The 22085-nt window shown below is 32.9% G+C and overlaps 1 protein-coding gene and 1 long non-coding RNA gene across 2 annotated transcripts; one reads left to right on the top strand and one right to left on the bottom strand.

Moving 5' to 3' along the window:
- Nucleotides 1-1417: 1417 nt before the first annotated feature.
- On the bottom strand, nt 1418-22057 carry LOC134276163 (LIM/homeobox protein Lhx9-like). The gene is made up of 5 exons (XM_062758434.1): nt 21391-22057; nt 20323-20528; nt 14411-14763; nt 3827-4047; nt 1418-3547 (listed from the first exon to the last, which is right to left on the bottom strand). Exons 1-5 carry the CDS (start codon nt 21538-21540, stop codon nt 3248-3250), a joined length of 1230 nt encoding a protein of 409 aa, XP_062614418.1. The 5' UTR covers nt 21541-22057; the 3' UTR covers nt 1418-3247.
- LOC134276164 (uncharacterized) lies at nt 7115-9844 on the top strand. The gene is made up of 2 exons (XR_009993985.1): nt 7115-7645; nt 8667-9844. It is a non-coding gene; the product is annotated as an uncharacterized LOC134276164 (long non-coding RNA).
- Nucleotides 22058-22085: the final 28 nt, after the last annotated feature.

Here is a 22085-nt window from a genome sequence, read left to right as displayed (position 1 = left end):
CTATACATATTTATGGTAAAATATTTGATTTTATTGAATAAAATATTAATATCTATTTTATTTTATCTATTAATTATGTCCAATTTCTTTAAAAAAAAAAAAAAAAAAAAAACACTTTTCAATCTTGATAAAATTCTAAATTAAGTAAAGATATAACAAATAATAAAGAAAATAGAGAATAACAATTTATGCTCATGAAATATAACAATAAATGAATATCAAATGCATTAGTTTTGTATTTATTCTCATGTTTTTCACTATAAGTTCACCTTTCACATACTTACTAAAGTATGGTATAGACTTTAGCAATTAAGTAATTATCTCACCTGATCAAATTCCAGTTTTTCAGACATTTTTTAATTACCTGTAATTCAAATGTGTACAAAACGGGAACAAACCGATAAGAGAAATAACTCTGATAAGAGAGATAACTCTTACAGAAATTAATATCATTTCTTATTAGAATGTGTCTATAGCTTAAAAAAGATCTTGTGAAAATGTTGAAAAAAGTGTGTAAAATTTATGTGTATTTTAATTTTCAATTTAATAGCGCATCATTCCTCTAAATCAAAATTTAAAAGGAGTTTACAGAGGCATACTGAATCTGTAAGGTAGTCCGAACTTAAGAAAATGCTCATGAAATATCTCTGAATTGAAATAGTTATTAATATTTACCTCTAATATTTCTTCAAAGTTGATCAGTATAGTAAATCATTTATATAAGGAAAATCTTCAAATCTCCATCACAAATTCAGGAAAAGCAAATAGAAACAGAATTTCGCATTTTCTAATTAAAAATCGATACACAAATATATTTAAGGTAAAAAAAAGAAAACTATAAGAATTCAGAGAAATTTGCATACGTTTTATACTTACATGTACAAGGTTTTCTGAGTCCTCTTAATCCTTTAACGATCATATAATAATCATGTAAAAAAAAGTGTAAAAAGCTTGCGCTTTCATAACAAGGTGCCAAAGGTCAATTCTATTTCATATCATGCCAATAAGCATTGGTATCTAAGCTAGATTCAGATGTTTCTTCAAAACTGGCTTTAGTACTGAAATTTTATTGGGTATATGATTTTATGAGACCCTTTATTAGACTTCAAAGAATCTTGAATATTAAGATACATAAAATGAAAAAAAATGCATGAAAAGTTTTCCATTTCAAGCCTCATATATGTTTGTACTTTAAGAGTTATCCTTCCTGGTTGAGGATCGGATATCCTAGTTCTAGTTTTAATGGAATATTTCAAAAATATTCATTGTCGATGTAAAAGGATACAAGAAACTAATTTTAGGAATACGTTAATTTAGCATCTTTGATCAAATTTTATCAATTTTATTTGACTAGTAAATCTGTGTTACTTATTATTTTTAACGGCTATATATCAAGGAATAACACGAGAAAATATCATATTCTTCATACATTTTATTTTCACAATACAAAATAAAATATACTTGCACTTAAACATAAGGGTAAAAACGATTAAGTTTTCATAGGAATTTGGTGGTTCATAACAAGACGACGGACTTCAGACGATTATTTTACAGTTTGAACATAAGAGCGGAACCACTTCAGAACCGCGTACAAATATAGGTACCGTATATGGCTAATCACTTGTATTGCATCTAACATGTAACATTAATTATAACAGATTCAAAAAAGAGCTGTGCTGAGTATGCTCGGAATCATGAAACATTACAGACTAAAGTCAAAAGTTCTATTGGGATTGAAATGATGTAAAGTCAAACAGTCCAAAATAAAATTGTTTCAACAAAGGTTTTTAACCTACAGATTTTAAGCTTTAGTCTCCAGTTGAAAAGTGCTGGAGCAGCTTTAAATAAACAACGAACTGACTTTAGAATTAGTCTTTTTCATGATCCAAGAGCACTCGTTTCTGAAAAGGGAACCAATGAAATACTGCGTACACAAAATCTTTGTTGCGTAGATCTATTTTCTTGAAGAAACAAAATCCGGACAAATTAATAAAATTTATTTTCGTTGTAGCTGAACTATTTCTTATATCTAAAAGAAACAATGATCAAAACACAAAATACCTGAAATTTTCTTCAATTAAATGAAACATGATATCATCTCTAGTTCGATTATAAATATTTTTTTTCTTTAATGATATGTCTGTATTTCCGACACTATCCGATTCCGGTGCAGGTGAAGAAAAGAGCACGTGGCACCTTCGTTTCTGACGTCTGCATCAAATGTAACAATTAGCGTTTTGTGTTCATGCTACAAGCGTTCAAACGGATGGCATGCGTATGAACTTTGTTTTTGCAAGTGTTCAACATAACGAAAAGGTTGAAACGTCTTGTCTGAGTGTAAGATGAGATTACAGCAAGACATTCACACATCCGAAGGAAATTTTTTGACGTTTGAAAATATTTTGCTTACTTTATTTGATCTTTATCAAATCTGTGAACAGGTGGGCATCGATATAAACGTGTTTTCTGTTAAAATCATTAACGGTGCTAATTGGTATGGAATTCGGTACCATCCTTACTTTTTTAGCATATCAGATGTATTATATAATAATTCCAAGCTGCTTTCACCATGTGGCTTAGAGCCTTGCACGAGATGGACCTTTCTCTAAGAGACTACAGCCAAATATTTTATGCACTGAAATATGATCTCATTATAACAACAAACATAGATCAATGTCTCAGTATCAATAGTTTCACGGTAACAAAAACATAGGACCGACAACATTAGTCGTTGCGCATGCGCATATAACACGTAACATGTGCTTTTAATAAACACACTACACCGTCAGCAATATATCTACTGAAAACAAGGTTGTACGTTATGATTTACTCCGTGTTAACACCCCGGACTTGACACCTGAGAAAATATATCTATTCAGTGCAGATTAGAAGCATATTATTCGTTTGAATCGATGATATTTCTATGGTCTCCAGGTGCAGGAATATATCTGAGAGTATGCCCTTCTTTTGGTTCTCGTTATATTGAGTAGCCTTCTCTCAAGGATATCGATGCTCCCCTTCCTTTGAAGCACCGATTTCCCCCAGAAACTTTAATGACAGGTGTGTATTTATCACCTTCGTCTCTATTTGATTTCTGAGAGGGGCATGAGCTCAAGATTATTTTAAACCTCCGATATGACCAAAACTTTTGTCGATAATAATACAAGACACAGTTCATTAGAGAACAAAACAGTAGCACTTATCAACAGTTTACACCAAATACACCAAGGGAGCCGACAGAAATCTCTCAGCTCAGTGAATTTATTGAATTAGTAAATAAGTCAGATAGACTACTGCTAGAGTGGTCGGACTCCATGTGACTGCTGTGAAGATCAGATAAAGATGGCGTAGAACTAATATCCGACATGGCGTCCGGTGATTGGCTGTCATCGAGCTCCGTCAACTCAGAGATTGATTGGTCGTCTTTTATTTTGTCGTCCTCCGAACTAACGGCTGATTGGTCATTAGACTGACCCTGATTTGGTTTGTCAGAGTCACTCTTTAGAATGTTTCTTCTATATTTAGCTCTTGCGTTTTGGAACCACACCTAAAAAATATGTAACATTTATTGTAAAAAAATACTTAAATGTACTCACATTTAATACTTAAATGTCTGGTATCATGTTTTTTGGATACCAGAGGCACATTTTGCTGCTATGACCCAAAACAAAATTGAAATTTTGTTTACTTGGTCGTGTCAGTTTAACATCAATACAATACAGTCAAAAGTGACAAGTCGTGATGTTTTTAACAAGAGACAGTCAACATGATGTTTACTAAATTCACTAAGTCACATGGATAATTCAACGTTTCAATAAAAATGTACCTGAAGAACTCTTTTTGATAGCCCCGTCTTCTGAGCAAGCTGTTTTAGGTCTTTTGCGTCAGGATTATGATTTAAAGCAAAGTAAGATTTCATAGTTCGCAACTGGTGATGTTTAAATGATGTCCGGACTCTTTTTTGTCGCGGAGGTGGCTGTGATCCATAACCGCCATCTTGTCTCATGAGATCGCCACCTCTTTCCGGTCCGTCACCATGTCCAAGACCTGCAAGGAATCGTTAAACATGATTATTGGTGAAAAAAATGTCACTGCATTTACTCAAGGTGTTTTGGGAATATTTTCTGGTGCTTGCATGTTTGACTTTTTCAGGTTACCGACGTAAACGGTGCTAATTGCAATTATTTTTAGCCAATTAACAAAAAATAAATTGGTGCCTTTTTTAATCACTTCGTGATAAATTAAATCAAAATTTTCCCTACATCTGGACTTCTTCGCAAACAATTAACGGTTTCCAATTAAACAAAACGATTTTAAGGAAAAGTTTCTTTCAATAAGTTTAAGAATTAAACTTTCATTTTTTGTTAGTCATTACTCATGTTAGGAATTTACGAATCCAGGTATGATTGTTAAACGTATTGTTAACAAATTTGAAAAGGAACAACGTTTGCATAATTAGCAATGACACAATGACGTTTGTAACGGAATAAGAATCATCGATAATCAATAGTTGACGGTGAAAGAAGCGGCCAGTATGAGATAAGAGTTAATGGTCATTTCGACAGGCTTTTGAAAGATGCAGACCATTCGTTGATCAGCGTCACTGGGTTGACAATGATATCTTCTGACAGGATCTGACGGATAGACAGTTTCCGAGATAAACGACGGAACGCCTGTGATAGACAAACTCCAAAATAATGAAGTGACTAGTAATTTCTTTACAGCTTGTAAGACGACAATCCCGCATCTAAAACAGACATAAAAGCCGGGTGAAGTTTCTACCACGAGCATCCTTTTGTCTTGTAGAAAGACAGGCTTACAGTATGACCTCCCACAAATTCTCTAATACCAGACAACTTAGAAAACGATAAAAAGCATCATAAAATTAATTAAACTTGGAGAAGAACACTCTGCCGTGAACAAAACTATGTATCCCGTTTCGATCCGCATAATTTATCTTGTGCTATATCTTTTGGGGGTCTCGTAAAAAGATAGAAAAATATATTAGGTTAGCTTTAACAATAGCAGGCACCTGTTGCGAGTGGTCTGTCAACTGCCAGCAACTGTCCATCAACTGACGACAAATAGACATCAAAGATGGCTTCAGTTTGCGAACAAACAACCCAATAATCTCATTCTTGACATAAGATACGAAACATTTGAGAAACAAATCCTTACGTTTTTTACGCAACTGATAAACATTGTGGAAAAGTTTTATTACTATAACCGAGTTTAACCTTACTTGCGAAAAGAAGATACTATTTATTCTAAATAAAGAATCAGTCAGCCTCATGTCAAATAAAGTTTATCTTTGATTATAAATTTTTGAAATCAAAACCTTGTAACTTGTCACATGGTTTCTCGGAGCCCACATCAATCACTCAAGACATTATCCAGAACCGTTCGGATTTTATCTGCGTTCGCCGTAATCGACTCTGCTTTTTATAACACCTATTTCATATGATCTGATATTGAAACATATTCTGTGTGTTAAAGTCTACAAACAAGATTGAAAATCACCTGAATTCAAAGAAATAATCTTTAATGAAATTTTAAAATACCAAGAGTTTTCAACCTTTGATTTACAAACTAGCAAAAAATCTTTCTCTCTGAATTTTTATTCTCAAAAAGGAAGAAAAAAATTATGCTCCAATGATTATGAAAAATGACGATGATAAAATAGTTAATTTAATATGTTGCACTTTTTAATCCTCAAAATACTGTGTTACGTTGGGAAAAAAAAATTAAAAGCATGTTAAAAAGTTTATCCGAAGAATGCGTTGTTTTACTAGGAAACATTGATTGCTAATGACTGGACTCATTTTGCCTGTACATTCTGTTTTTCTTCAGCATCTGGTAAAATTTCTAACTTGACATTTTCATGTCTGATCAAGATCGTCATAAATCAGTCGCTTGTTATCTAAGTCACGGAAAAGGAAAAATAATTTACGACTGGGGGAGTAGTGCTCAAAATTTATATACACTGTAACCATAACCGCATTGCAAACAAATTATTGCTCCACACGAAATAAACCCTATCTTGAAAGAAATGTTTTCTGAAATATATTCGCATATAATTGTATATGGGGCTATTCCTGGCGTTTAACGTTTTCCATGAGTTTTTGTAGAAAGTTATGGAAGCAGGGTTTGCTGTGAATTATGGGAAAATAAGGTGAAAGGTAAGATGAGAAAACAAACATCCACAGTTTTAATCCGGAAATCAAAATGAATCATTTTTGTCAATACGAATTAAATAACTGTTCGAATTTGATTAATTTGATTCATCACTAGTGTTTGCTAAAGATAAATATCATAAGCTATCTCTTCTTGTCGCTATTGATAAAACAGTACCTCTGATTTAATTTTTAAAAAATATCCAATGGAAATTCACAAAGAGGTGTAGAATTTTAATTATTTTGTTCATTGATTTTAGTTACACTCTCCATCTTTATACATTTGAAGTCTTCGTTTAACACACACTTCAATGATGCGTCAACGATTTTCTTTCTTTCTTTTTATTTAAATTGAGAGAAGGAACAAAAAAAAAACAAAGCAAACCGTTTGTAGGTAAATATTGTCAAGAAGTTCTCTGGATTAAAAATCTCTTGTGTACAAAATTTGATATTTCTGTTCTTTTCCCAAAACTTTCCAGCCTGTGGACAAACACACAGGGCCTCTTCAGAACAGGTCCGAAAAAGACAAATATTTGACTACTGTTTGGAAAACATTTGTCACAAATCAAAGTAAATCTATCACAAAAACGGATCTACTTAGAAACATAACTGCCATGTGCTATGATTTTAAAGGGAGCGATGGTAAATACATGTAATTTAATATTTCTGACCGAGTTTTGAACGTAACCGATTAATTTAAGAAAATTTTCAGTTGTCTCTCAACTTTTTTTTTTATTATAAAGACTTAATTGATGATGACGTTTTTTGAAAATATGTCTGACAGTTCAGGCCTTCCTGATGTCAGTTTTTTTCCTCCATAGATGTCACGTGCATTCCTCAGCGGATATAGTTTTTTTTCCGTAAATTTAACATAAATAAGATGCAGAATTCCCCCCAAATTAAATTCTAGGTATGGTATTTTTCTCTTTCAAGGATAAACCACTACTCACTTCAAGTTTAAGATTTCCTTTTCCGGAAGAAAAAGTATTGTGAGAAAAAAGTCTTTAATTAGAACAGGAGTGACTTTAAATATGAGAAAATATCTTAAACTTGGAGTCGTAAGCCATTTGTGTCCCCATCTATCATATATAAAGGAAGGACGTCCATGTCAAGAAAAATACGCGGCTAACATGAAAGGCTTTCCGGAAGTAGATTAAAACTCAGATACCAGTAAAGATCCGGAACTTATCGCTGTTGAGTGGATTTCCACTAGTGGCCACTCTTCTTCTACTTAAATTAGTCACGACTTTTTCATTCATAAAAATATGTCCATTAAGAAATCATCTTACATCAGGGGATCAAATGGAGTTTTTCCTTTCATAGTATTTAAAAGTTCAACAGGATTATAGTCGTGTGAAGAGTATCAGGTGATTTTTTGGAGTGTTGGACCTCCTTGGTCACCAATTTACCGACTACTGTTCAATTATAGGCAAGAAAAATACTTAATCAAAGGTGTCGCTTTCCTAAAACAAGTAAGACAACTCTTGCTTTCCTTCCTGTTTCTTTCCTCTTTTCTTTTTATTAGTTTTTAATTTTTAACTGTTAAATTTTTACATAAACTTTGCGAATTATAACGAGATTTCTTTTCTGGAAAAAGACCACAGACATGAAAGATACAATATTCAAATCTTTAAAAATATGTTCAAGCTGAAAACAGAAATTTTAACTTTTTCTTTCAATTCTTTTTTACCTTCACACAATATATAAATGTAAAATGGCCAAAGGAATAAACAAAAAGATTCAGCCGAAGCTAAAATTCGAAAATGCAAAGTTTCGGTAATTAAATGCAGAGTTAATTTCTATTCTGCTACTTATCGACAAACTTTAATTTAAAAAAAAATGTTAGCTCACTACAAAAATGAGCTAAACACTCAAAATTAAGTGTAACTTTAAAATATTTGTGTTGGAAGAATCGAAAGCTTGATTCTTTTGTTTCAAATCTTAGCAACGTTCAAAATGAGAGAGAGAGAGAGAGAGAGAGAGAGAGAGAGAGAGAGAGATTTTGACTCACATGATATAAAAGAGCTGATTTTGTTTTTCTTCCACGGGTTATCGCTCTAGGTTAAGTGTCTCTAGTTTTTATATTATTGTCTTAAGAGTCTTTATCGCTTGGACTCAATGTTTATAGAGAGGTCGCGTGGGTCACATTCTGTCGACTTAGAAATGATAGCGGGTATAAGAGTCAGTGACAGGACTTATCAGCTTTCAAACGACCACAGACATATCCCAAATAGCTTTCTCGAGTGTGCCAATCTGGAATTATAAAGCGGGTTCAAAATCACCATATGAAATATTTTTATGTGTGCAAGTTTCTTCAAAGAGTTCTCAAGCATATATATTTTATTAACAGTTGTAACAACCCTCCTTTTAATTTTCCCTGCCTTGATTTTATTTTATATTTCATACAAAGATTCTCTCTCCATTTGCTTTTTACTTGTATCCTTCATTCTTATTTTTTAAAAAAAAGAAAAACTTTTTTTCAGATGCTATCAGATGCAATTGCTAAAAGTTTAAATACTAGTAAGTAAGAAGTCAGCAAATTAGTTCCCCGTCTGGCGCGTGAATACTTACTATAATTTTATTTAATGATTTAAGTCCCATCCCACAGGGAAGGTTAATTTCGAAATATTTCGTGAATTAGCGAAACCTACACCAAATGTTTTGTCAAAGACGGCATCCAGACGGTACCAACGAGACCAAAAGGGTCGCACTAATGAAAGGAAGTCAAGGAGGAGGGGATAGTGCAATTTGTAATGAAAATTAGTTCGTTTTATTTAATTGAAAGCAGAGGAATATAATAGAAGGATAAAACAAATCTGGGGAACGGCTATCCACATAAAAATCTAACATCAAGAAAATACGGGGACGGTACCAGGTCTTTGAAACCTGTTAGAAATACAGAATTCAAAGAAGCGGGAAATAATTCAACGGAACTTACAAAAGGACTAAAGATTAAATGAATGTTCGTTGTTATTGTTAGCTATATCGAAAGAAAAAAAGTTAACTTTTTTCTGGTGTTCTGCTTACTGCATGTCGATAGTGCATATGTATTTATAAAGAAATTCGTTAATTCTGAAAGAAAGAAATGATAATTGTAAACTGAGTTTTATGTAATATTCTCAGCAGTTCGCCAAGATTTTATCAGCATTCTGTCGAGATGAACTTTAAAGAATAAAATGTCCAAATATCAAACGTTTTCTTAAGTAGAGTGACGAATTGCTCAAGAGCTACCTGCCACTTTTGTAAGTCGGGGACCAAACTTTTCCAGCAGACAAAAAGAAAGGACTTGGGGTGATTTTGACATCCTGAGGGGTTTCTGCCTCAAGTAACATTCGATCAACTCTTGATAAAGTTTTCAAAGACTGGCTACATCCTCCGGTCTTTTCACGACAAAAATGTCAAATAATACTCCATTGTTTCCACACAAAAGGGTATTTGCTAAAGTGTCCAAGCTTGTTTGGGACCCCGACGGAGTAATCCAGGGTTCAAGTGACTTGGAATTTATCACGTGATTGGTACATAGCGGGGATGATCGTACAATGGCGAGCATCACAACAAAAGCTTGGGGTTTAGTGGACAATAGTAAATTTTAAAAACTGTTATTAACATGTACCCAAGATAATAATGTCTGGTTTGAATGCTCTTGGCAAGGTTGAATTTAAATACTCATGTATGAAAAATACAAACACATCTTAAAAAGATATAAAATATATAGACATCATTATTTGTAATAAACGAAACATGAAACGGAAAAATATTATTTGATATTTCTTCAAGGCTCTAATAGAAATACGATTTTTTTTAAAGAATATAATTCAAGAAGATCATTATATTTTATTTCAGGGGGACAGAGAAGCTTGACCTGGTCACGAATTCTGTAGCTACCAAATCAACAAAACAACTGTGACTTAATGCATTAAAGAAAGCATGGAGGAAATTTATATATTGATTAATGTGCAGTTTAATGATTCATTAACAATGGCCCATATTGCAGTTCGCACGTTTTTGCTTTCAGTACAAGATAAGGCAGGGGTGTTTCTGCCCCTCCGTACATTTATTTCTGTCAATTATTCTCGTGCCAAACATACAATTAAAATTTTATCAAGATTTTATCCAGATAAAAGATGAAGATTTTTTTAATTTGATACCACCATCCATGCAACTACATGCTGTGAATTTCTCACACCAGAGAATTAATTTAAAGCTAAAATTAATATATTTTATTTGAGAGACAAAAGTTACACATTGCTTCAAAGTTTTAATTCAAAATAAATATTAGATTAAAAATTAACATAAGAAACCAAAAATTGATTTTCAGAAAGTTTTAAGATAACTTTAATTGTATAGCAACTTTCAAGTGTTTATTTTTGGCAAAATAAAACATATGTTAGTTGCTCAAACTTTTGATAAAGTACACAAATTCTGACTGTCCGCTTAAGGTGGCACGTAAAATCCTTTTGTTCGGTGATACAAATTAGTGACAAATTGGCTGAAAGCAAACGGCTTAACACTTGAAAAAAGATTTCTCAATTTTTTTTTCTCAAAAATTTAAAATCAATAAAATGATTTTCTCTCATGCACACCGGTCTTTCATTTTTACATTGTTCAATCTCGTGATTTTGTTCCTATTGTTCAAATACTCCACTCTGTTTATACAAATAATTCAATTCTCTCAATTGCCACAAAAGGGGCAAATCAAAGATACAAAATATTTCCGATACAACGAAAAAGGGATTGCTTTGATATCATTATGAACTTAAACATTTAATTTCGTTTTCTTCCACAACAAGCAGCTAATATCAATTTATTTCGTTCTCTTCTATAATCACTATAATCAAACAGCGATCACTACGCTGGATTTCATTCGACAGTTGGAATGAAAATCTTGGTCATGTCAACTCTTGTTAATAATTGTCAATTTCCTGTGTCTTGTGATCAAAATTAAGAGTTTCCTACAGTGAAATGTCGCGAACAAATTGCCACTTCCATCCGATAACTGCAGCAAACAGTCACAACCAATGAGACGTTTTTGCTTGATTTTATTTTTTTTACGATTCGAAAATGTAGGATGAAAATAATATTTTCTACTCTAAAGTTGTTTTCTTCCTCTATTACTTTAGATATCAGAAAATTAAGAATAAAAATTCAGAAAAACAGAGAAAATACAGCTAATATGATATTAGAAGATTTATAAAAATGCTTAAAATTATTAACAAAACATTTACTAGTATAGAAGAAGAGGAAATTCGGACGCCGCCATTCTACACTGGTGGCCATATTATTTTGGCGATCCAAACCAAGGGCGTGAGATTTGTTTGACACGAGAGATGAGTTTTCTTCTCAGATGTGTTTTGCAGATTTCTGTCTAAGCATGATTGACAAAATCCCACACATGGCAGATGAACGAGAGAGGAAGTTGCATTTAAATGTATTTTTCTTCCTTAAAAAAAATGTATGTGATACTTTCTGTTAAATTAGTTCCATATACTAAAAAATAATTCAATATATTCTAAATATCCACGGTGTCATTATCTTTGAAATTCCTTTTTTCTCGAGAAAGTTGTTTACATTGAATTGGTCATTTGAAACATATCAAAATATTCAAATTATTATGTCGTGTTGCTATTCACATAATTTTAACCGAAAAAACAGAAACAATTAAAATCCTCATTGTTTAATAAAGATGCACGTTTTTTATGAAAATATGAATTCGTCTCTTTATCAGTTGAGGAAAGTTTGATAGCATTTGCCATCGTATTTAGTGCGGCATGTGTTTTATTGTATGAAAGAATGCGATAAGGTATCAAGAATGGAAAATTATTTGCATTGCATAACTTGACTATTTATCATAATGTAAACGAAAAGTTTTGAAAGGATCAAGACCCCAATTATGCAATTTAATATTTTAATATATCAGGATTCTCGTTGCAACACTTCAAGTCTTTTTTGAAAGAGACATGTATGAAAATCATTTTTTTTTGTTTTGGTTTTTATTTGCTATACAGTACTGCAAATATTTAAATCTTTGTCTGGTTAAGATAAATTTTAACAAACAAGTATCTGACAACCGCAGACAGATTAAAAAAATAATCTTACGGGATTTTCTAATCCCAGAAAATACAAATAAAATATGTTTATATAATTCACGTCAAAGATGATATAAAGTTTACATACACTACTTTAAAAGCCGTGATACACGTGTATCTAAAATTTACATCAAATTGAGCAAAAAGCGAATCTCTACGATGCCATTTCTACACTGCATGTGATTGTGAAATTGTTTGAAAAAAGAATTTTTTTATTACTTCATTTAAAGTGTCAAATAAAAACTATTTTAAAACTGCCACCGTTTCAAAAGTGATTTTGGTGTGGTCTAAATTTCATAATTAAAACTGCAAATGAATGACAGTCGCAATAGCACTCTCAACAAGTTGAATGATTACGAAATGTTTCATTTTTTTGCTGCCGAATCCCTCCTTCTGATTGCGTTTGACGGGAGGGAGATAGCGTTTAACCGTGTCAGTTGCTCGGTCTGGAAAACTTAAGTGCCATTATTAATTATCGAACATGATTATATTGTTGTTAGATAAGGTGAAGAGATATGAAATAAGAGCGATAAATCAGTCCTTAACTACTCTCTCCGAGTCCCGGAGCTTCTTCACGCTGAGTGTCGGCAGAGTACAGTGGAAAGATTTCACAGCTAATTTCATGTGCACCGTTTTTAAGGAGGATAAAAAAATCTTTCTTATCTTTCTCACAAACTTGCCCCTGGGTCGCAAAAGACAGGGGTTTCCTAAATAGAAATGTATTTGACAAGAGTTTCATTTCGAACAGCACTCTTGCAATGCAGTTCTTGGAACATCTGCAAATATTTAACATATGAATAATTCAGTTTTTTTTTGTTGAAATTTTAAAATGCTGCAATTAAGTGACACTTGGCGATAAAAAAAACTTCGTAAAATGGACACTTTTGGATATGGCGTGAATACCCCGTCACCTAATGCAACCTCCGATGTCAATTTCGTCACTGAAATTTGATCACAACTGTTTCATGTCCGGCTTAAACGATTCTAGTGCTGAATCATACTGGGTTCGTCCCCTCGTAAAGTAACACCGTGTAGATACACACTCGGGGCGACCAGATACCCCCAGGTTTAGTTTTTGGTCTTTTTAGAGGTGCGAGTAAACTGAACAAAGAAACAGCATGATGTACGATGTCTTACAAATATGAGAGTAAAGGCTTTAACCTTTTTCTAAAGAATTTGCCCAATTGGTATAGGGTATGTGAAAGAAAGAAAATGCCTCACTTCAATCGGAACAAGTATGCCAAAAGCTAAAGCATTTCAAAAGGACAGGCTAAGAATTACATCTGTCATATAAGCCCCAAATTGATATTACCAAGGATCTCGGAAGATAGCAAAACATGACTGGTTTCAATGAATATTTCAAGAACATAAAAATCTGCCAGGAAACAAAAACAACCATTTACCCTAAAGCACAAAGTCACAAGTTAAGCTATAAATATGCTGAAAAGAATGATTCATTCATCATAAGCTGAAAGTTGCAGTCGAGCTTTCAGCTTGGTCATCATACCCCATCACTCAAGGGGTCCAGAATGCCCTATCCACCAGACGGCGCTATTTGCCGAATACATTGGATACTTTACAACTGGAAGTGTAAATATTTGGCCTAATCATCGAGATTGTTGTCCGTCATAACATATTTAAATCTCTCTTGACAGGTTCGTATTTGCATTCTAAATAGTCCGTCAGTTTTTCGTCTTATGCTTTTCTGGTCGGTGCTACTTGCACAAATATTTTCTGAATAGAAATCTTTCCTTAAACAACTTTCTGTACATAAAAATAACCGGTAAAACAAAAATGGACCCTCTGCTCTTCACCAATACTATTGATTCAGTTTTATTGTTTATTTTGTAAATGATTTTAGATTTGTAAACACAATACTCTACTTCCCGTGGATTATTGTATACCCGCTTCTTAACATAGATAGTCAGAATTTAACACGAAAAAGAACGTCATAACAAGCAAAAATTAAAATTATAGTGGAAGCAATCTGCCTCAAAGGAAATCTAAGAATAGCTCAAACTCTCGACGCTGGACCGAATTTCAATGGATGCAATAGTGGAATACCTTGGAGGAGGTCACCCAAGCGTTTGTTTGAAAGTGCAAAAGATACCCGCATATGAAGCTTTTTGCATTAAAAAGAAGAATCCTTACCCATGCCTGGTGGGCATCCATCGTGATCGATAATGTGGTTCTTTCTCTTTCTGGGCCGTCCTTTTTGCACCGCTGTTCCGACTCCGTTGTAGAACGGAAGATGTCCGCCGTTGGGACACGGCATTGTCGGATGCATGCGCGAGAAATAGTCTCCCTGGAAAATGATTTCGTAGTCTGTTCTACAATATATTAGATCGTCCTGCATTCCGAATTGATCACCCGTTGTAAGGGTCTTATTGCACGATGCACATGTAAAACAACTGATGTGAAACACTAAGTCTTTAGCACGCATGACAAGTTCATTCGCCGTGATTCCTTGATGACACCTTGAACATCTCTTGACAGCGTACCTTCTGGAAAATAAAAATAAAATCTTACTTTAAAAAATGCAAATTTCGGAATTAAGAAATTTCAATGTAACCATATTTTCAAAGATCGCGAAATTGATCCCCTTGCAAGACACCGTCATGCATATACTAGTATATGGTGTATTGCTCTTTTGTATACGTTAGTTAAATTAGCACGCATAATTAACATTTAATATAAAACATCAAATTCAATTTTGATAAAAACACCCATGCCTAGTGTAAAGTGACATGCCATATGTATGTAAAGAAGAAAAATCGTCAAAATAAAAACAAACAACTTTTAAAGCATTTTTGGCTCATTATTTGGCAAAAAGAAAGTTCCAAAAACTTTCTTGGAACAGAACTTTGTTAATACGTATTCGCGTCATGGATCAAAGCCCCTAATGTTCTCAGAAGTTGTCTGATAATACGTTTTTTGGCTTCTATGACATTAATCAGTCAAACATGGCGGATCGGGATCAAACGAGAGTTTACGAGATCTTTTCGCAATGACATTCCATATGGAGAGACCATATTCCGCCAGGTGCGCAAAATTTCATCTGCTCGTAAAATTCATGCACTTTCATTGTTTTCAAGCGCATTTCACGATCATATTGTTTGTATATGAAACTACATAAAGACATAAAACACCGAAGATGCGTTCTTTATGCTCGTCGCTGGATTATCTGTAACTCGTCTTAATTTTTACGCTGTGCGGATTTTCAGGATTATCGTTGGTATCATAAAAAACATGAAATTTCATATCTTTAATATCAAATTGTATTGTAATTTTTTCAGCCACTTTTTTCTCTCTTCGTTTCTTAGATGCCGCATTCATTTTCTCACTGTGCAACATTTATCATCAACGATCTTATCTTTGAATATATCTTAATTTGAATATCAAAATCTGATAAATATTTTGCACATATACAATTAAACGAAAAAGTATACCAAGAGAGCATTGGGTAACCTTTTCTGTCACATCTGTGGCAGTTTGGCAGACATCCTTACCGAGTTATTGTATAATCAATCGCGAAATGGTTTTTTGGTGTAGGAAAATACCCGGATGATATTGTGTAGACATTATGGTCCCCCGACCACACGCGCAACCCAAACAAGCAGCAGCTCAAAGGCAACACATAAAGAGTAACCACGGGTTAATGTGATTGTACACACGTATATCGGCAAGGACGTAGTATGGCGGGTTCACTTAGGGCGTTTGGCGTAATATAGGTCTACAACTTTGGAATTGTCTTGGCCTAAACACAGTATTATGCAGACAGCCAAATCTGTAGGAATAATTTTCTTATTTTCTCTCGTCTAAGTTAATTCAAATTTTGAAAATGCATGCGTTGGGAGAATCATCTTTTTTTAGAAACATATTGCAGATGAGTACATGTTCAGTGAGTCAAAATACATGTTTGTGGTAAAATGTCTGATTTTGTCTGGGCCAGAATAAAGAATTGTGACCCAAAGAGTATTTCATAACACCAAATTAACAGTGCAGATACATGATATGGCACTAACCACTTAAATTATGAGAAAGTAACTTGAAGTAGAATGCTGCGAACAAAGTCATAAATCCTGACGTCACTGTGTTGCGAAGGGTGTTCGAACAATTACGACTTTTATAACAAAAAAAAAATTCTTTGTATCACTGATGTGATTGACTTATTTCTCCATATCATATGTATAATAGTAGTCATCTTTGCATATGAAATTAACACCAGGGATAGTCAAAAATCATATATTTATTAATTAAGGAAGCTCTACACACTGCACACTAAAGAATTCTATTTACAGGATAGTTTTATGCAGTTAGAGTGATCTGCCCTTAGAAGTAAGATAGAAAAAAAATGTTATTTACAGTTGATTACACAATTTGTAATAGATTAAAATATTCTTAGCATCATATTAGACCATAAACAAGTATAAATGAATTCATTTTTATTCCATTTCTTTTCACTATGTAAGTAAACAACAGTAATTTCTGCTCACGAATAGTCTAGTCTTTGAAAATTTTTCCTGCGGAAATAAGGCACTCCGCAAGTACCCTTTGTTGAATATTAATTAAATAGTCTCAATATGCACACCTTTATATGATATATATTTCTCCAAGTCCAAAAAGCATTTTAATTAGTGTTTAGAGCTTCCTTAAATCAACGAGACCTGGGGGGGGTGTATTTATTTTAGTTACGAACATTCTGCATTAAAGTGGAATTGGATATAAGAAATTACCATCTTAATTTTCCTTGGAGACACCCTTACATATAACAATACAATTAAAATATCGCACTTTATGCTGTACAAATTACTAGCTGATATCCAGCTTAAATTCACACTAAACTTCTTCTTTAAACAATAGAGACACTGAAGACCTAATATTTTAAACAATTCCATATACATTAATGTAATGGTATAAGTCAAAATTATCAATATGATACCACACATTAAACACGGAAAAATATATATGTAAAAGTTGTAAGGAAATAGAATATAGGGGGGAAATCACGTTTCAGAATTTTTTGGTTTAAAAAATTTCATAATGTAATCGTAATACAGTGTACATGTATATGACATGAAATTAAAGAAACTTTCTCATATACATGTATACATAATGTGCATTAATATTTATATAATTTCTGATCTAAAAACTGTTAAATTAAAAGTCAAACTAAAAGTTTTCTTAATACCGGGAAAACCTGATAATTAAAAATTTAAAATCAAATTACTGTTATATTTCCAACTTCTTTTTTTGGGGGGAGTTTTTTTTTCACTCAGAATGTTCATTTGTAAATTCTCTGAATGTTCAACCTGAACATTTGCGGTTTCTCCTTTACAATAAAATTATGGACCCACCGCTGTTCAATTTATGGAAGTAATTGCTTCAACAGTCAATAAATACGATAATTCTAGATTATACAGCACTCCATTTCTTATGATATCCACAATGCGTAAATCAACTTTGTATTTATTAATGCGTCCTCTCCAATTTCTCACTAAATTAATGTTTGTTCAAAATAGTATTTAACTATTTATTTAAATTAGTGATTGATTCATTACTAGCATTGTATTTTTAATGACGTTTTCTTTAACTTACACTGCAAATTGATGCTGACTTCACATCAAATGAACAGGATTAAGTTTTCTTAAACTTCAATTCAAATTACAACTTGAATGTCAACATTTTTTTTTAATTTTCAGTTCTTAACTATATATAAGTGTGGTATGATAATTGCACGGTGGTAAAATAACTTGATTCTTCTCGCTTCACATTAAGAAATACATACAAATATTTTGATAATCATTACATTACAAAATGTCATAAGACTATATCGAGGGAAAGAACTTCATCGGGCGATGCACTGGATAGAGTTGAATCATAAACCCCTGAACCCCGAAAAAGGACATTAACTTTTGAATAACATTTTTAAAAATAGATATCATATGATTTTTTAAAACAATAAGGGAAAGTCAGATCAAAAATGGAAAAAATATATATGACACATTGGAATTTGTACCGAGTGTCGGTAATGGCATTTTTATACAGATATTGAAACCTGCAAAATCGATTGACTTCGATTGCACCCAGGTCATTCTGGTACATCCTCTCAAGCATCGAAATTGTATGAAAAAATTGAAATCAAGCGAAGTGGAGGGAGCCAGGGGTGATTCTAACTTTCCAAGAAGTGTCGACGTTTGACCAATCAGAGAGCAAAGTTTGCGTCATTGTATCTTGCATATCTCCATTTCAAATTGTTTTCGCACCTGCTATTATTTCAGTAACATGCAGTTTGGCCTCGCGGTATTTTCAGAGTCAGAATTCCAAAGAATATTAAACTTTCGTTTTCGATAAATTTTATTTCCCATGTGTCGATATGATATTTGAATATTTTTTTATATAATGAAATTTCTTTTATTGTAGTTAGATTATACAATATTTCGAGGAATTTCATACTTGCTAAGCCTGCTGGATAACGCAAATAGTATTTGAAAACATAAAGCTTCTGTGCAATGACAAATACTCTAAACAAGAAATGCGTTCCAAAAGATTTTTTGAATCTAAAATTTAAGATAAATTCTGAAATTATTTTTTTTTCTAAAAAAAATTTTTTTAGACACAGTGCAAAACGGTTACACAATAATGGAGCTTATCGAAAGAAAAACAGAACTCGACACCCTATCCAACATTTCAGAAAACAAATACACGGAGTAGAGGAATTAAATATAGACCACCTATGCAATGTTTGAACTTCTTTTTAAAGCAACTAAAGAGGTCCATGTTAGTTCGCGGCGGTGTTAAACGCCCCAAAGAAACCCGATCTCTCAAGACTTATGAAATTATGAACAGATAAACGGACATTATCTAACACAAAATTCGCTTCATAGCGGCAGAGAAGTCATGGGGTGCAGGTTTTGAAAACTTGACAAAACTCCCCTCCGCCGCGACCGTATTACGCCATTCAGAGGCCGGATTTTGAAGAATTTTCTTTTTAGTTTCACACTTATTCCTTTGCCACTTTAGAATCCCATACACAGATGTCAATAAAATGTAAGAATGAAAGTCAGAGAAATGACTCCGCTTTTCTCTCTGGGTTTTAGATTTCAGACTAATGCTAGACCGCCCACCATATTAGAAGTCTTTCAAAAACTCCGAGTTAAAATAAACAGGAAATTAATATGGGATGCCACCCAGAACAAATTATTTTATTTCATATTTATCAAAAAGGTAATTTATTTTTCATTTCGTATTTCATGGAAGAGGAAATATGATTCTCTAGTTTGCCCAGGGGTATTAACGATAAATATAGCAGTAATTAAACAATTTAGATTTTTTAAATCAATTTCCAGAACAACGGAAGGACGCAGTTATCTGTTCCAAAACTGCAACATTGTCTATTAAGTTGTAAAGTGTTAGATACTTATCAACTTAGAATAATTTCATGTTTTCAAAACGAATTTTGATAATGACAAGATCTAAATGTGTTTGCTCGAGATTTTAAGCTCGAGAAAAAATATACTTTCTGAAGTGGTTGCTCAAGATTTTAGATATTCATCAAACGAATTTACGGGCCATTTGTTTGTTTGAAGAAACTTTCTAAATTCGAATTGACACGGCAACACAATGGGAAACAAAGTCAACTTATCTATCTTTCTTTCACACTTCGAAGTCTTGATAACACACACATCTCCCTGACAGGAAAAAGAACTCTTTTTTCTCGAGAGTAGCAAGTCTTTTCGGATATTAGTGCAACCCTTATCGTCACTATCGCAAAATACTCTAAAACGTATCAAGGATCTGTCAAAAATATTATTATTTTAAAAACTACATCACGCAGAGTCCCGAGGTTTAGAATTACTGAGAACGCCATGATAAGAGTAAAATAACATGTATTACGTATTCTGTGCCCCCATCGATTATGCAAACAATTTAATCCAAATATTTCCAAGTGCTGTACTCAACATAATACGACTATAATTTGAAATCAATCAAAATAATCAGTTTTTATGAAATTTCCTGTCCTTTATTTTGCACATGATCAATGCAAAAATTCAATAATTTACCTGTAATAATCCTCTTTGCAGTAAATATTTCCGTCTCGTGCAAAGCAGGTGAGCTCTGAATCTAGACCAATTTTGCATTCGCAACATTTCAGGCAATGCACGTGCCACTGTTTGTCCACTGCCATCAGGTAATAACGGTCCAAAATCCTTGATCCACACCCGGCACAAAAACTTGGAGACTCAAATTTATTTAATACAGGCATTGTCTGTTAAATTAAAGAGGAAAATATATAAATAAATATGATGGAACTCTTGGCTTTTTATTTAATAATATAAGTAATTTGGCGTGAAAAAACGATAAAATTTCATAATATTTCAAATATTTTTTCAGATATACACAATAATTTCATTCTTAAAATTTATATATAGATGCAAAAGCAATTTAATTCATAATTCCATTTACTATTACATGTATAATTCTTTAGTGATTATGTAGATCTTTTTTTAAAAAAAAAACAAAACAAATGACACAGAGGGAGAAAACGCAACTTATGATAATGTGAAGTACCCCGTTTTATATTGGAGAGATAATTATCACTTAACCTAATCCCCTGGGTTGGTAATGAAGTTAACACATCGCTTGCAAGCTCCGGTAGTTTATTCATAACGAACCGATCGTTTGATCTGGGGAATGTTATGTCACTTGTTCCGGCGTATCATATTAGAAAATGAGATTTCCATCCCCTCCCCTTTCTCCTCATATTTATTAAGTAAATAAATATTAACTTCTAGGTTAAGGCCTATATGTTTAAATTTTTATTTCTTTTTGAAAAAAAAATGTAGACATTTATCAAAGAAGTATTTAAAAGCATCAACTTCTTAAAATCAAACTTTTATCACAATTAAAAATTATAATAAATAAAAAAAACTAATATACATTTTGAAATAATAATAAAAACAAATAAATTGGAAATAAAAATATTATGATGAAAACACAAGATATTTTTTTAATTATAAGGTCTTTAAAAAAAAATCAAATTTCATTGGATTTTACAAATTAAAATAAAAAAGATTGATTACAAAATTTTAAATAGTTAACAATAGTAATAAAAAATGTCACGACTATACCTGCATGTGGTGCTGATGCTGATTTAGATCGAACTGTGGCATTTCCCCGGAGCACGGAGGGGGGTCGGGGAAACCGTTATGCTCGGACAAAATCATATTGGTTTTCTCCACCATTCCGTAGTCCAAAGTTTGAAGTTCCCTGCCCACCATAAATTGATGATGTCGCGTGCAATTGAGTCACCATTCAAAAATCGTCCGCTAGGGAATATGTGTGTACCAACATTTTAGTTCGATGTACTTTTTAAAAAAATGTTTATCCAACTTTCATTAAAGTCTGAACAAGATGCTTCCTTGAGTTCTGGGGAAAAGCGTGCTCTTTCCGTGCGACTCAAAAAAATGTCGTCCTTAGCGTTTCCTTTTACTTTGAATACGAAGATTAGGTCGTATTTAATAAATATTTACTTATAAATTTGATCAAACAGTGAATGATTTTCCAATAAGACCGGCATTGGAAAATCGACTAACGCAAACTCGAGTATTGAATTATGTTCTTGCTACTCAAATCTTGTTTCAGCGGGGTTATGGGAGGGGCGGAGTCATTACGGAGCTCTCACGCGGCCTGGCTGGATACATCGTTAACTGAGTCCCTACTTCACGTCTTCTGATTGGTCAATACCAAGGCGCATGCTGAACTCCTCACGTAAGAAAAGGCGGGATTAGCTCCTGAAATATATTTTATAATGTCTTATTTCTCT

This window comes from Saccostrea cucullata, unplaced genomic scaffold, assembly GCF_032062105.1.
Source record: "Saccostrea cucullata isolate Sc308-1 unplaced genomic scaffold, CSIRO_AGI_Scuc_v1 ctg95, whole genome shotgun sequence".
In the NCBI taxonomy this organism is placed as follows: Eukaryota; Metazoa; Mollusca; class Bivalvia; order Ostreida; family Ostreidae; genus Saccostrea; species Saccostrea cuccullata.
The sequence above is the reverse complement of the archived record's forward strand: the minus strand, read 5'-3'. Positions and strand labels throughout refer to the sequence as shown.

Coding starts and splice junctions, on each gene's coding strand:
- LOC134276163 (XM_062758434.1), bottom strand. CDS start 21,540: ATGGTGGGCAGGGAACTTCAAACTTTGGACTACGGAATGGTGGAGAAA. Junction 20,529..21,390: donor AGCATCAGCACCACATGCAG/GTATAGTCGTGA, acceptor TTAATTTAACAG/ACAATGCCTGTATTAAATAA. Junction 3,548..3,826: donor TATCAAAAAGAGTTCTTCAG/GTACATTTTTAT, acceptor CATATTTTTTAG/GTGTGGTTCCAAAACGCAAG.